Source organism: Cydia strobilella, chromosome 15, assembly GCF_947568885.1.
Source record: "Cydia strobilella chromosome 15, ilCydStro3.1, whole genome shotgun sequence".
NCBI lineage: Eukaryota > Metazoa > Arthropoda > Insecta > Lepidoptera > Tortricidae > Cydia > Cydia strobilella.
Window position 1 is genome coordinate 8340595 of NC_086055.1, and position 16239 is coordinate 8356833.

General features: G+C 36.0%; 2 protein-coding genes across 5 annotated transcripts; one reads left to right on the plus strand and one right to left on the minus strand.

The window, feature by feature from the left end:
- Positions 1 to 1019: 1019 nt before the first annotated feature.
- LOC134748014 (nonsense-mediated mRNA decay factor SMG9-like) lies at positions 1020 to 7776 on the minus strand. The gene is made up of 8 exons (XM_063682712.1): positions 7636 to 7776; positions 7311 to 7536; positions 6416 to 6550; positions 5016 to 5288; positions 3739 to 3955; positions 2524 to 2694; positions 1873 to 2033; positions 1020 to 1222 (listed from the first exon to the last, which is right to left on the minus strand). The coding sequence occupies exons 1-8, from the start codon at positions 7669 to 7671 to the stop codon at positions 1020 to 1022; spliced, it is 1422 nt and encodes a 473-aa protein (XP_063538782.1). The 5' UTR covers positions 7672 to 7776.
- Positions 7777 to 8286: 510 nt separating this feature from the next.
- Positions 8287 to 15955, plus strand: LOC134747990 (Golgi resident protein GCP60). Of its 4 annotated transcripts, none has more exons than XM_063682682.1 (11): positions 8287 to 8515; positions 8877 to 9090; positions 9174 to 9242; positions 9915 to 10019; positions 10476 to 10745; positions 11087 to 11128; positions 11358 to 11431; positions 11540 to 11728; positions 12412 to 12522; positions 13254 to 13375; positions 14022 to 15955. In XM_063682682.1, exons 1-11 carry the CDS (start codon positions 8371 to 8373, stop codon positions 14136 to 14138), a joined length of 1458 nt encoding a protein of 485 aa, XP_063538752.1. In that variant the 5' UTR covers positions 8287 to 8370; the 3' UTR covers positions 14139 to 15955. The 4 variants fall into 4 exon arrangements, with proteins under 4 accessions (XP_063538752.1, XP_063538753.1, XP_063538754.1 ...); XM_063682683.1 differs by having other exon boundaries at positions 11558 to 11728; XM_063682684.1 differs by lacking the exon at positions 11087 to 11128.
- The last annotated feature ends 284 nt before the right edge of the window (positions 15956 to 16239 follow it).

A 16239-nucleotide genomic window follows, 5' to 3' on the forward strand; every position in this document is an offset into this window, starting at 1 on the left:
CGAGGCACGTTTTTTCCTTAGACTGTATCTTTGGCTTAAATAATATGTTGATTTAAACTAACATGATTTTCACTCATAATTTTAAATCTAAAAGGGGACTTAATCGCGTACACTTACGTTTATTATTTGGCCTGACGTTTCGAACGTGACGTTACGTAGCAACATTATTTTCAATTTGGGCGTTAACACTTGAATCCCTCACTACGCTCATGATAAAATGTGCGCCCACGCCGTAAATTCATATATGTCATTTTGCTCCCTTGTGACACAATCTAAAAAAAATTTCTTTTCAACCTTAATATTTAATTTCTTTTCTACATTGTGCTTCAATACCTTGTACTGTCGTGGTCAAAAATATGTTGACACATTGAACTTTATACCTTATCCCATAAGTAATTAAATGTGAAAAGTCTAAAACAAACTCGGGCTACAAATTCGACGGCTGATGTAAATGGCTCTGTACTACTTGTCGGACCGAGTGAAAGACGTTCGGGAATTAAGTGAAAGACGACTTTGACCAGTGTCCAATACCCGGGTTTGCCGATTTTTATACATGCAATTAGACTTCAGATATATGCGACAGCGGTTAGTAAAAGTTAAGGTAGACCAAGACCGAAATGTCAAATTTTCGGGTTGATTCGCTATAGAACGAACTTTATGAAATGCAAGTTGAAATATAGAATAATAAAGAATATTTTTTTAGTTCCGTATTTATTCAGAAAATGTATATAGACTTACATAAATTATAAAGTTTTTACCTGAACTTGATGTTCTTTTCGGAAGAATTCTCATATTTAGAACGCCCGAAGCCCGCTGTTAACACATGATAGTTACTATTATATTAATACTTCGTAGATCATCTCATCTCACTCTAACATTAGAGTTTACGCTGCATCAGTAGGCAGCTTCACTTGATACCTATTACTTGAACTCTATTGCCAAGGTAACAAGGATCCTGTAGCCGTTAGAACCACGCAAGTAAACATAACGAATGAGAACAACCAGTTTGCACTTAAAAATCACGGTAGGAACCTCTCATACTCCATGAAGAAGGTGCATTTCCTTATGGTCTCCCAGGCTTTGCTGCAGTACTGGAACCAGGAGCGTTCGGACAGGTTCGGCACGTTGGTGATGGGGTGCCGGTTGACGCCGAGCACCATCCAGCGGAGCCGCTTCGCCAGTTCCTCGAAGGTCGGGTGGCCGCGGTAGATCTCTTGGTTATCTGAAGCAAGTGATAATATTGTCAAAGGGCGAACACGCCATAGTACGAGTAAGTAAATCCGAAATCGTTTAAGTGTCTATGTACGCTATCGTTGAAAATATTTTAGTGTAACCGTGAAAATATGGTTGAAGAAAAATTTATTGTTTACTGAAATTGACAAGGTGTAAATGGCTTAATACACCGGCATTTTTAACTTTCCGTCTTTGCGTTGCTATTCGAACTGAGATTCTGTCAACCTGTAGTCAATCTTTCGTCGGGGGGTACGGCGTTTAGAGGCGGGGTGGTGCGTGGGCATTCTGTATGTCGTTAATTTTCAAGCTGGCCCTTACGACTATTTCTTTGTCTATTGTAAGTAAAACCGCACGTGCTACCTGGGTTGAAGTCGCTGTACATGGACATGCCCGAGTTAAGCTGCAGACTCGACTTTTATCGTCAATAGTAAGACCACAAGTCAATATCCTTACCGAAATCATCGTAGATCTCCGGCAACAGGAACAGGTTGAGCGGCGGTCCGCAGGTGTCCATGCTGCAGCCCTGGCAGTCCGCGCTCAGACCGTTGCGGTTGGAGTCGCTGTACATGTACATGCCCGAGTTTAGCTGCAGACTCGACTTTTATCGTCAATAGTAAGACCACAAGTCAATATCCTTACCGAAATCATCGTAGATCTCCGGCAACAGGAACAGGTTGAGCGGCGGTCCGCAGGTGTCCATGCTGCAGCCCTGGCAGTCCGCGCTCAGACCGTTGCGGTTGGAGTCGCTGTACATGTACATGCCCGAGTTTAGCTGCAGGCTCGACTTTTGGAACGCTTTCCTGGAGTAAAGAGGAATTAAATTATAGGATACAGCTGTACATTTTAACATATTACCTGATTGTCACATACACAGGCAACATTATTTGACTCGCTAATTCAGCTTATAAACTAAAAATAAAAATGCACCGCCATCTTCATCTATTAAGAGACTTAAGATAGATCAGAAACAAGAAAATATACAATCCATAGAAATTGTGTCACTTAGGAATATTGTAGATGGCGCTATTTATTATGTTTGCATTTAATCCAATAAAGGAGCATAAACTCTACCCGCCTAAAGGCCTGTAAAAAGGCCTTCTTTAACCTTCCTAATTTAAATCATTCTTACACTGTTTTTTTATTTACAGCCCGTTTATTTTGTATTGTGGGCGGCTCAATCGGACGCAAACAGACCTTTAAACACGCCATGGCCAACCATAATAACTTCTTACTACCTAGGTACTTAACTGTCTAAGAAAAGCATAGATACCTAAGTGATAGGCTTAGTACCTGTATAAATCCTGCATAGTCTTAACCGCCTCCGGGGTATAGTCCTCAAGTTGACAGCGGTTGTGCAGCAGCAGTAAATGCGGATGACTCTCGCCGGATGAAGCCTCTTCGGAGCTGGCGGAACTTGAGGCTGATAGAGACGGTTTCAGCATCTCCGCTGTTTGGAGATATCTAGAACAGACCACAGGTCATGAGTGATAGGCGGGCAGAAGATATAAAATTTTGATTCAGTAAAAATTAACAAACTGAATTATAGTTTATTCCATAGGGATATCTAAAAAATATAAACAAAAAACCCATAACTTGTGTTTTAGTCATTTGGCTCATTCAACCAATATAACATTTTGTATCCATAAAATTATAAAATTGAACAAATAACTGCGTCACATGGTTTTTTGTTTACATTATTTTAAGATAATGTAAACAATAGGTATATAAAATAGAATACATATACTGCAATAAAGGATACATAGAAAAAGATATACCTCATAAAAGCGATATTAAGCAGAGCATAGAACTTAAATACAATAAGTAGTTTTAAATTGCTGTTTAAACAATATCTTTTAGCAATACAAAACTCGCTACCTCTTGGTACTAGACCCACGCCGTCATATTTCAAATGATTATATCTATGCACCTTATGTCTTTATTTATTCTTATCTATATTAAGTATTTTTGCACTCATATCTATCTATCATAAGCTTATATACTTCCTTTAATACATATGTAACTATTAAATTCTGCTTACACACTATACCAGCAATTGTTCTGTCCAATTTCTAAAACATAGTTTACACTCATACATACATGTTAACATAATTCTAAGCCATTTAGTTTTCGACTAACAGCGAGTAAGGGATAATGTATCAAGGGTCTGCCTGAAAACCAGCGTTGTAGTAAATACACTGCAACATTATGCTGAGGCAAGCTCCTATTTAACACGCATGAATATTTCTCTCTGATGTGCAACTCAATTTCTTAGTTTTGTAAGTCTAAATTTAAGGTTTATCTGTAAAAAATGTACTACGCTATCTGTTAACTCTGCCATTTCATGTGATGTTGAATAAAAATGTTCTATTCTATTCTATTCTAAATATTGTTCGACATTTGAAAGAACACAACTTGCTTTTAGGCAAAGAAATTGCTCGATTTTTATACGAAATAATCTTTATTTGCAGTTGTGACAATCCTCAAATTAGAATGGAAATTACCCACCTAATAAAATTATAATCCGTAAACCAGTCCTGCACCGCTATAAGAACATGACATATAGCCATTAGGAAGGATGCAACTTGGAGACAGTCCACTGTGACCACATTCGCGCTCCTGGCTGTTATGGGGTTGATGTTAGTCTCCTCAATTAGTGCAGGTGACCATAGCGCCTGGCAGTCTAGGAGGATCACGCGGTCTGTGGTTACATACATGTCTACACCTGGAATGTATTGGTATATTAATTAGTTGATTATATAAGTCTATTCAAGGACCTCTAACAGTTCCAAAATTTTAAAGGGATCATGCGTGAACTGGAGAAAGAGACAGAAGCCCTATATTTATTGGCGCAATGTCGGTCCTCATGACTGTTCATTTTATAATATGGAATAGCTGTCACCAAAGATAGATATAACTCCGTAATAGATGGATACAGTCTAAGGAAAAAACGTGCCTCGAAAATCACGAAAATTTGATTCTCGATCAGATGGCGCCACTAGTTTTGGCCTACACTCGTATAGAGGGCGTTGACTGTTTAGTTTGTTATTTATAATTAATGCAAATAAAAAAATCATTTATCCATATTTAAATACATTTTATCGTATTTTTATAAATATTTATTTTTAGTTTTAAAGTGTGTCGACAGATGGCAGTGAATTTACTGGGGTTACAAAATTTACTATGACAGTACCGCTCTAGTATAAGTTACTCTATGCTGTCACGTAAATTTTTTGTAGTTTTTTTGTGAAGTTTAGCACATGGAGACTATATAAAGGAGCCAAATCTCTATGTATGAAAAGTGTCCAACAAAAAACAGTAATTAGGCGACGCCACCGTACACCGAAATACTAGCAAAAACAACCTACGTAATTTGGTCGGGTTATTTGTTGCTTTATATAGTTCATGTTATACTCATGTCCCAGAGCCTAACTAGCGCCACCGGAGAGATTAGGAACTATTATTTAAAGCTGAAAGCGGTCACTTTTGCAACAATTCTGCCATAAGAGATTGGCATCCTTTCTATACCATCCATAGTTTAGCACATTAAGGAATTGTCATAGGTATCATTCGACGCGAGAGGTGTAGATGGCTAACGGCTAACCCTATTACGCGTAAAGGAGCGTACGTGAACTGTAGGGGGCAGCACCTGTTTATTGTTGTGCAGTGTCACTGTCAAGTTTAAATTTTCAATGTATGCCAAAGGGTTCTTTAATGAGAGGCATCCCATTTTCCTTTTGCTATTTAGTTATCATGCCTCAGGGATTCTTATTAAAAAAAATTACCTTTTGTGCAGTGTACTCCTCTTTCAATCTGGTCAATATCTTGCATTTTAAATTTGAAGAAACTACTTTCCTTCCCATTAGGCCCATTAGTTTCAGGAGCTTCATAAAAGTGGAGGCCATCAATTTGATTTTCCAGTGATGAGACATCATTGCCATCAAAAGCAAGGTTGGTTGGCAGTTCATGAGAGTTTAGGATTTGTGTACACAAATCTGGTATTGGGTTATTCTGGGCAATTAGGTCAAGGATCATAGATTTACCAACACCTTGAGTACCTGTTGAAAAATAAAAATATACAATAGGTACATATTATTTCATTGACAGAGAACAATGAAAATCACTGATATTTTTTATTAAAAGTATATCAATCTGGGGGCACGGTAGTGCCCCTGCAAAGTTGAGCTAAACAATTATTATTTCTCCTTAACAAAAGCAAAAATATATCTTTCTTAAAAAAAATTATATGCTTCAAATTTAGAATAGACCCTTGAGGCATTGTACATTGTTGATGCTGGCGGCACTTCCTTGCTGTATTGCAATGCTGATACGTTATGCGAGGAAGCCGCCAGCTCTTCTATGCGGTCAAATATTTATTCGACAAAAAATTATATTGATGTTACTGTTGATTGATCTAGATCTTAGATATTATTCAACTTAAATAAATATTATTTATTTTCTCTTCGTTTTGAAATAAAAACAATAAACAAATTAAAACGTGTATTATTATTTAATTTATTTTAAAATGGATTTATGGTTATTTGATTGAAAATACAACGGTGTACTTTTATTATCTTAAGAGGCTCGATATCAGACATGATATCAAACCTCTTTATAGTAATTGAGGATTTTCAGTGAGCACATTGTACAAATATATATCGACATCAAATCCCTAGAACGGGCCCGACTTAGTACATGTATGTTTACAGAAAGTGAAACCTACAGAAAGTGTTTTAAGTTGTATAAATAAATATTATAGGACATTACACAGATTGACTAAGTCCCACAGTAGGCCCAAGGAGGCTTGTTATGGGTACTCAGACAACAATATATATAATATATAAATACTTAAATACATAGAAAACACCCATGACTCAGAAACAAACATCTGTGCTCATCACACAAATAAATGCCCTTACCAGGATTCAAACCCAGGACCATTGGCTTCACAGGCAGGGACACTACCCACTAGGCCAGACCGGTTGTGTATATATATTTCATTTGAATAGCTTATTCACTCATGGTAAACACTCATGGTGCAAAAGTAGAGAACATTTTACTCACTACTGTGGAAATGAAAGACTGGTTTTTAAACAATTTAAAGATTACCAAAGATAATTTTGCTAAATGAGAATGAGTAAACCAATGATGTGACAAGATTTTAGTGACAGAAATATCTTCTTACCAATTATTCCAACAACAAGGTAATTAACGCTGGAGTCATGTAGGAATTCTAGTGCCGCACTGTTGAACTCTAAGTTTTCATCCAAAAGCTTCACAGGTTCAGTCATGTACTTTAGGGGTGCACTTGGCTTCTGTTCTGAAATTAGAGAGCAAATTAGTAACATATTTGTTACAACTAGGGAACAAATCAAATTATTTTATGATAAATATTTTGATTTGTGTTTTTTAATTAGTCACACTACAATATATAAATTATAAAGAAAAAGTGACCACTCTGTCACTGTGGAAAAGTGTATGATATCTGTTTCAGTATATTTGTTTCAGTTACAACAGTTTTGCAACCTGCGACATTCAGTTACATTACATTCCAATCTGGGTTTGTATCTATGAGCTTTTATTATGCCTACTGGGCATCCATCGTATGAAAAGGAACCTCGACACGAAAAGAAGAAGATTATGAGGGTTTATGGAAATAATTAAATTGTATCTCTGTGATATTAAAATACTTACGAAACTTTAATGAAACTGTATTGATGCAACTTATAGCTGCATTTGCAATCGAAAAAACTAAATGAGTTTCTGGAAACCAGATGAAACACACTGTGACAAATGACAACTCAATACCTGAAGGAATTATATGGGATTTTATCGTATATTGTAGTGACAGCAAAATTTGCATGGCAATTTACAACTTTCAAAATCATTCACACGGTGTCTATGGGGGAAAGCCGTCTAGCCGTGTGAATGATTTTGTAAGTTGCCATACAAATGTTGCTGTCACTACGATATACGATAAAATCCCGTATACGGTATACGTAAATTTACGCAGTGTGAAGCTAGCCTAAGTAGAAATCTTGGACATGAATTTATGTACAAAATAAGGAAAAATCAAATACCTATAATTTTCTTCTCCTTATTCTCATTTTGAGCAATTTTGGATGGTTGAGGCCCCTCACTTTCTGCAGCCTGAACATTAGGGCTCAGCGGTCTCTCTTCTTTCGGTGCACTTTGTTCACGAGTCTTTAAAATTATGGTTGGTGGCTTTTCTTTTTCTTTCGGCGGATCTTTGGTAGTATCTCGGTCTGATTTCAATATAACTGGCCTTTTTGGAGCACTAGACTCCTGAAAATATTAGAAAATGTATGCCTTCACAAGCAGTACGGTTTGCAACATGTAAACAAATGTATAATGTAAATATTTAAAACTACGAAATAATCTTACCTTCGAAATAAATATTTTCTTTTTTTTATCTGCCATTTTATATACTTAATAAGATAAAAAGCTCATACAATTTAATTATTTTACACGTTCTTGATTCTTTGTTTTTCTCGGCGATGGATGCGATTGGATTGGACTCATAGCATACCGACTTTTGACATTGACGTTTAATTTCGATCCAAAAGTCCGACCCACGCTATATACCAAGTAAAGATTAAAAAAATTACCATAAATTTAAGTTATACTACAAACAAGTAAATCATATGCTATGTTATGTTATAATGTTATAATTGTTATCAAGCATTGTTTTTCTACTTGAAAGAAAAGAGTTAAGGAAAAGCCTATAAACAAAACTTTTGTAAAAGTTTTGTTTTGTTAAAATTTTTGTGAGTGTTGGAACGTTTCAGCAGAAAGGGTTGTCAACGTAAAAAATCAATTGTTTGATATAGTTTGTCAGAGGACTGTCTCATTTCAAACAGACTGAGAGAATCATACTATCTTTGTCTTACACTAGTACTATCACCCAATAGAAAAGGATGAGTATAGTTTTTTTTAATTGTTATTTACTGCCAATTTGGTTTGACCAACTATATTATATTAATTTTCTAAACTATACATTTCATGCTCTTGTAACACTGTCTAGCACGTCACGCACGTCACTGTTTGTGAGGCTCCGTGAACTGTCAGACGATTCGCGAAATCTGAGAATCGAAATTAAATAAGTTTTCTTGAGCAAAAATGGCCAATAAAACCGAAAGTAGCCCTAAAGTCAGCACAGAAAAGGTACCCTTAGAGACTGATGAAGGTATAATGGAGAGTGAAGAGCGGAAATGGGGCATACCTTTAAAAGACATGTATAAACAAGGGCTCGCCTTTTACAAAGGTATAAAATAATATTATTATCTGCATTGTCCTCATACTATTACAAAAATATATTATTGTTATTTCTCTGGTTCATGTTCGCAGGATTCAAATAACAACAAACATCATTCTGATGTACTCGTTTCGTATCATTCATTGCCAATTAATTGCGAAGATAAAAGTGCAAGTATATGCATAACCATTTATGTGTATACATTAATATTGTGACGATACGTTTTTTGATTATGTTCTATGATGATTCATTGTGGTATCTTTTGAATGCTGAAACAAATCTTGCCCGCCTAATCTAGTATACAATTCATCTAATCTTTATCCCCAACTGCAAATTGCATGATAGTTTGTATGTTTGGCATTTTTTTTAGATAAGGAAGGAAAAGCTCTACACCTAAGCTATGAAGACAGGTTAAAGCTTGTAGCATACACCCAGCAAACAGCACATGGCACTTTGGACCTGAATTCTGCTCCACCTTTAGGAGTCCTGGATGTGATAGGGCGAGACCGGCGGGCAGCATGGCATGCACTTGGCAACATCTCTCAAGTACAAGCAATGGCAGGCTTCTTACACACTCTAGAAAGGTAGTCACAATACTCTATCAGGATATTCCTTTTAAGATGGTTAATTCACATTTGTTGTGGATTTATTTTTGTTGTGTTTACAGATTATGTCCTTTATTTAAACCATATGTGGAAGCAATACAAAAGGATTTTGAGGCTAAGAAACAACAGGAGTAAGTATTATGTTAATACAAATATAGTATTTTAATATATTTTTTTATCTACAACTTGTTAATAATGTTTACAAACTATAATTAAAATGGCTTGTGAATAAATAATTGATCAAGGATTAGCGAACATCGGTGGCTCGTAACATTTAGGTAGCATTTGACGTTTCTGACAGACTAGTGATGTGGCCAGATCAAGAGCACCCTAAACCGGCGAGTGTGTATGAGGAATGTTATGAAAGTGAAGGAAGCAAAAGAGGTATGTCAGTATCGTAGCAAGTGGAAATCCATGGTTTCTGCCTACCCCTCCGGGAAATAGGCGTGATTATATGTATACGTATGTATGTGTAGTGATGTGACCATATTGTTCTGTACGAGTTGAGTATGTATAAATGTTTAGAAGTTATCCTGCGTCTTCTATATGCGAAAATCCACTTGATGTAAGTAAATAATATTATGACTGACTGGCATGATAATGTGATGAGTAAAACAGGCATTCATCTGTAATGTTGCAGCGTTATTGGTATTCTCTTTAATTTCAACTTCTAAATTCTAAGGTTCTCGACAATCGTGATACGTCATATAACGCATCAGCTTTCAGCTGCTAGTGTATTAAACAATATAATAATATTTTTAGTACAAATACGTATATATTTATATTTGTTATATGATTTGAAGGGAAAAGAAACAAAAAGAGGAAAAAGCAACCACAGATCTCCAAAACAGAATAATAGAAGAGAAACAAAAGCAACAAAGTACCAAATTAACAGAAGAGCAGCAAGTGTAAGTATGAAAATCAATTCTCAAGGAATTGATTATCTGACAAACACATTACGTATTTTTTAAATTACAGTTTTGTAGAATTACTTATCATTAATAAACATCCCTACCACAGGGCGGACATACTTACATACATCAAATCACTTTCGTTTCTATGTGTGAACGGCACATCTGTACACGTGTCATGCGTCATAGTGTGAGTAAGTTGTTTAAAAATAGTACTGAGAGTACGCCAGATTTCTGTTGCGGGGTGAGGTAACTCGAGTCGGGGCGGGGTGGTGCGTGGCCGTTCTGTATGATAATACTATTACTTATTCTGTGCTCCTACTCTATTTTTACTCCCTCCCTTCTGTTAATTGAGATTGCACTATGGTAAATTTTATTGTTTTAAAATTATCATTTATTATTCTTGTCATAAAATCGCTGAAAAAATTTAATATATATTAAATATTGTTACAGTCAAAAAATAAAAGATGCTCTTAACGCCCAAACCTACGACCAGTTCTTACAATACGCACAACAACAGTTCCCCGGAAACTTCGACCAGCAAGCCATCCTCATCAGGCAGTTGCAAGACCAGCACTACCAGCAATACATCCAGCAGCTGGCCGTGGACCAGAGGCTCGCTAACTCGAATATAAAGACCTTGGCCAGCTTGGACAAGGATAATGGGAATGATGAGAAGAATGTGGACAGTGGTGATTGGGACATCTCAGATTTGGATAATAAGTGAGTGTTCTTAACGTTTTATATTAAATATCTTTTTCTTATCTTCATTTAATACGAAATTTTATAATGGGGTTTAACACTAAAAATATTTAATTAATTAATTAGTTAAATAGAAATATAATCCACCAAAGCTGAGTCATTGCCATTGCCTTAGCCATTGTCAACCCAAAAATCTGCTTAATTGTATACCTTTTTGCAATGGATAAGGTGTACCAATGGTAAGTTAATTTTTTCCTCACCACTACCTCATTCTGCTCTGCATTTGCGAGGTTCCTGGTGCGAGAACAAAATGCGTGTCCTATGTGTGAAATGATTAGACTGATTTAGATCTGATTTTTCAGGAATACATCTGTAGCATCAGAAACTGAACCCTCTCAAATTCGGTATGTTAATAGTTGTCATTGTAGTGGTCAGTTTTGTAAATGTTTGTTAGTGTGCGTTGTTTTGTTATCATAATCATTCTATAGAATTCATTCGTCATACATGATCTTAATAACTTATAAAGTGGCATGTTATTACTGATAGCAATTTATTGCTTATTAATCTTATTATCTCCTTTATTTATTTTTCTTCTTTATATCAGATATTATCTATGTATGTATTGTCTTACAGACCTGAGGACGAGGCAACAGATCTTTTGGCGCACAAAGAAGAAACGAAAGCTGATGAAGAATCAGATGACGATGGTGAGGCTGTTAAATATTTATCATTTTTCTATATTAAGTATATTATCGTTTATCACGCAATAGTGCTGTATCTATATTAGCAGAATTGAGTACCAATGTTGCCCACAGACATATTTCCACCCGTAGAAGAAGCGAACATGTGGACGCGGGGCGAGATAAGCGTTTTCAAAGAGTCTGCTCGCTCGGGCGGCGGGCGGCTCACGGTCGGGCACGGCGAGACCGTGACCGTGCGCGTGCCCACGCACCAGCGCGCCAAGTGCCTGTGTTGGGAGTTCGCCACCGACAACTATGATATAGGTAATTCATTATTACACTACTTTACGGCTTAGCCTCATTAAATGTGACGTTTTCAATCAAAAGGTACCACATTGTCGCTTACCATAAGGACGAAATTAGATTGTATCTTTATACGAATAACCTGTCAGAGCATCCTTATGGCAAGCGACAATGTGGTACCTTTTGATTGAAAACGACACAAATATCAATTTAAGGGCCTAGCAAAAATGACAATCGTACATCGATAAACACCGAATGAAAAGTCACGTGACTATTTTCCATACAAGATAATAATCATATTTGTAAATAAGTAGAATTATAGATTTAAGTAGGTAAAAATAAGTGATGATTAGCAGCACACTGCATGTATAATTTGCACACCTGCATGCAGGTTGGACATGTAGAACTACTGTATTTTTAAGACCTTTTATTGTAACCGTGTTCTTGCAAATAAAAAAATTATGATTACATTATTTAAGTTCTGATTGGCGTTTTCTATCAAGAAATCACTGACGTTTATTGAAATGCATTTTATTCTAGGTCTATGCGAGTTAGATATAATTTTATAGTTCTGATTACCATTCATTAGCTTAATGTTTAACTTTAGGCCATATATAAAAAGTAATTAAAATGTTTAACTGCAAAAGTGTTTTTATTGTAATTTCGACATCTACTTATTCCATAATCTAATTTTGTGGTTCCAGGTTTCGGTTTATACTTCGAGTGGAGTAAATCGCCTACAAGCGAAGTCACCGTCCACGTCTCAGAGAGCGACGACGAAGATGACGCCGACGACGATGGTTACGGCGATGAAGGTAAGGAATTTTTTATTTTTTTATTAGCCTACTTTGGTTTCCCACTGCTGGGCAAAGGCCTCCCTTCATTTGGGGTAGAATGCGTCCGAGTCGTCCCGCCAATTTCCTTTTCGGTCTGCCTGAACCCCTTGCCTGCACCGTCTATACATATATGGTGTTCCGTGGGTCCCACTCAGTAACCATTTTGGCCCACCTTTCCGAGTGCATGTGAAAGACATGTCCAGCCCAGTCCCACTTTTGCAATAACTTGCGCGGTAACTCTTATCATAAATATCATAATACAAAAAGCTTTGCAGCAATAAGATGGTGTATACATATTTTTGGCACTTTGTCTGTATCGATATTTTTAGACAGACTGTACTTGGTTCATATTTTTCTTTTTCTTTCATTTGGTCGATAATCCAGACAGTTTGCGTAAAGTCGATAAAACTAATACAATAAGCTTCGAGCAATTTTTTTTTCTTATACATATTTTAGATTTCCATACAAAACGAATAATGTAAAAATAAACTCACAATATTAACAAAAATGCGCATAAAAAAAATTGCGCTAATAAGTTAACGTGATTGAAAAATTGCCAGTAATAAAATAATATGAAACAGTTAGCTACCTAAATACTCCGAATGCTCCTTATTAAAATTGGTCATTCGATTAATTGCCAGGGTAAAATAGGTTGTTCGTTGTTCTATAACACTCTTGTTGTACAATTTACTATTTTAATTTAAATCCAGAATACACAGTGACGGAAGGAGGCATAGACCCGGAGATGGGCCCGGAGCGGCGCGCGCTGCAGCACCAAAGGCCACCAGTCAGCATCGTCGTGCCCATATTCCGCAGAGACTGTCACACTGAGGTCAGTTTACAATTTAAGCTTTTTTTATTAGCGACTGTGTCCCTAACAGTTTTGATGGTAACACGAAGACGGGAAAAAACTCCCTTTGCCCCAAAATTCAAGTCTGACACTCCGAACGTAACTTTAGCTCATTTTGTCATCCATCGTTAAAATACACCAAACCTAAGAAACTGCCTCCACCAGTAGCACGCTTATGCGTCGCTCGTCGTTGCACCTATTTTTGACTAAAAACTAATTTCTTTTGTCTAAAAACAAATAAATAAATTAATAATTTGAGTAAACTTTGATTTAGTTTGACTAAGTTTTTACTGGATACAACTATCTAAAGTTTAAACCCAAGCATTTAAGAAAACTAGGAAACACGCGTTTTACCAAAAACAAAGATTAATTGGGATAAGTTACATTTGTAATCATAACTTTCTTACAATTAATCATAAATTCACAAATTTTTGCTAAATGCTTTTGGAATAAATTGAGAATATTGTATAAATTGATCATATCATAGGTATAGCGGTATAAATGTTACAAACTAACGGGGCTTAAAAAATAAAATAAAAAATAGACTGTTTATTTCATTAAAAAAAGCATGCATTTTTACAAACTTAACTCTAGGTACTAATCTTAAATACTCCACTCACTATTTCAGGTATACGCTGGTTCGCATACGTACCCCGGCGAAGGAGTTTATCTACTAAAATTCGACAACACATACAGCTTATGGCGATCAAAAACTCTTTACTACAAAGTATACTACACGCAGTAAGAAATAAATTATTTTAATAGAACCATGACAAATTATAAAAAGGAAATCGTTTATAAAATATTGTTTATATTTAATCAAGGTATGAGAGACTTATACTCTGCCTACTGCCAGTATTTGTGATGATTTCTAGCAAAAGGTATAATTTTTTGGTTGGCAATAATTCTCGATGCATCTATATGCAGGTAGCGACTTGTACCTTTTGACTGAGAACGACACATTTGTTAATATATTTATGAAGTGCTATATGAATTAAATGAATGTTCAGTTTCATTTCGAGCTTATTTCAATGCCAAAAGAGAACGCAAATGGGAAAACTGAAATACTTAATCTTCTAGTCCTGATGCAATTTTCATACAGCCTCAAGGACCGTCATGCAAACTGGAGATTGTTTGGAGCATTCCGATTCCGATGAGGCACGTGGCGTTGTATGAAGGTTCAAACTCTTTATTAATTTACTCGTCTCTACTGAAATTGTAATTAGCAGTTTAATGACCTACTCTTAATTTTAAAAAAACGCTATTACCGTCGGTAGGATTGCAGTGCACTAATAATGTTTTAGATGGAGTTACTTTTGGTGAGTTTTAATCTTTAATTTTAACCTTAAATCGGTAACGTATGCGGTCGGAATAACTACTACCCCTGGAAAAGGGGTAATTAATATTAATGAAGTTCAATTCAATTTCAATAAACTTGAAAAACTATTTTATTATGTTAAGCTTTATATACAGGGTGGCTAAAAAAAAGTGCATTCCCGTTGCCAGGGAGGTTTTGGGATTATACTGAGCAACTTTTACTATGGGACCACCCACGAAATCGCGAAAAAAAAATTTACCCTCCCATAGAAAATGGACCAGCCAAAATGTATGACACAGCCAAAAATTTTCGCGATTTCGGGGTTGGTCCCATAGTAAAAATTGCTCAGTATAATCCCAAAACCTCCCTGGCAACGGGAATGCACTTATTTTTTAGCCAACCTGTATTTACAAATTGTTCCTACGTAGTGTAATTTATTTAATGTTTCTTAATCGTCGCAGCCGCCGTAAAGGTTACCATTAGGATGTTCCCAGATGTTGCAAACAACAAGCTGATAACAGCCGTATTTTTTTCTCATGTTTTTTTTTCCTGGTAAAAATCTAGCACCTAAAACAAAAATGTAACAGTCGAGAAAAAATCATTACATCATCTTGGTGATATCATTTGCGAATAACTCTTAATATTCGCCTAATTTGTCCAGGTCTCAATACACTTACACTTAGTTTAATCTTTGCACATGTCTGCTATTTTAAATACCCATAAGGTACTTACATTAACGCTTTAGCATATCCATGATATGTACGATTATATATGTACTATGTTCTTATGAAATAATGTACCACGTTAGAAATAGTTTGCAAAAGCACAAATGATGGGTACGCTGCGTTGTATATCGGTCACAATTAATTAAGTATCAAAAATTATTTGCCCTTAAAACTATCAACTACCTTCCAATATAGGTACTGACAGCATCAAATCTAACTGACTATTCGAGGTTTACAAATATTATATGTTTCTATGATTGCCAAGAACGTTTTAACGACACATTCGGTCTTAGCAAGGTAGCGGAGCGGTATGCAAGGAAAAAATCTATTAAGAGTCCATCTACGTGCTCACTAGCGCCACTGCTAACTAAATGTGATTATTTAAATTTAACGATATATATTTAAAAAAGGGGGCCGCTACGTACTGTATTTTGTATTTAAGTACCTTTTGAATACATCAAACTAGTTTTTATGTTGCTGGATTCGTCGATCTATGAACTCAAAACAAAAACGGCCGTTTTAACTTTGGAGGATGGACGAATCCAGCAATGTAAAAACTATTATAATGTATTCAAAAGGTACTTAAATACAAAACACAGTACACAGCGGCCCCCTTTTTTAAATACCTATCTTTAAATTTAAATAATCTCTATTATTTAGCAGTGGCGCTAGTGAGCACGTTGATGTGCTCTTAACAGAAACGTCAATAGGAACATTAGGAACGCACCAATAGGACCTCGTTGTCGCACTGCTCCACTACCTCTCTCATCTTTGGGCTTTGGGCTATTATATGCCTATAACCG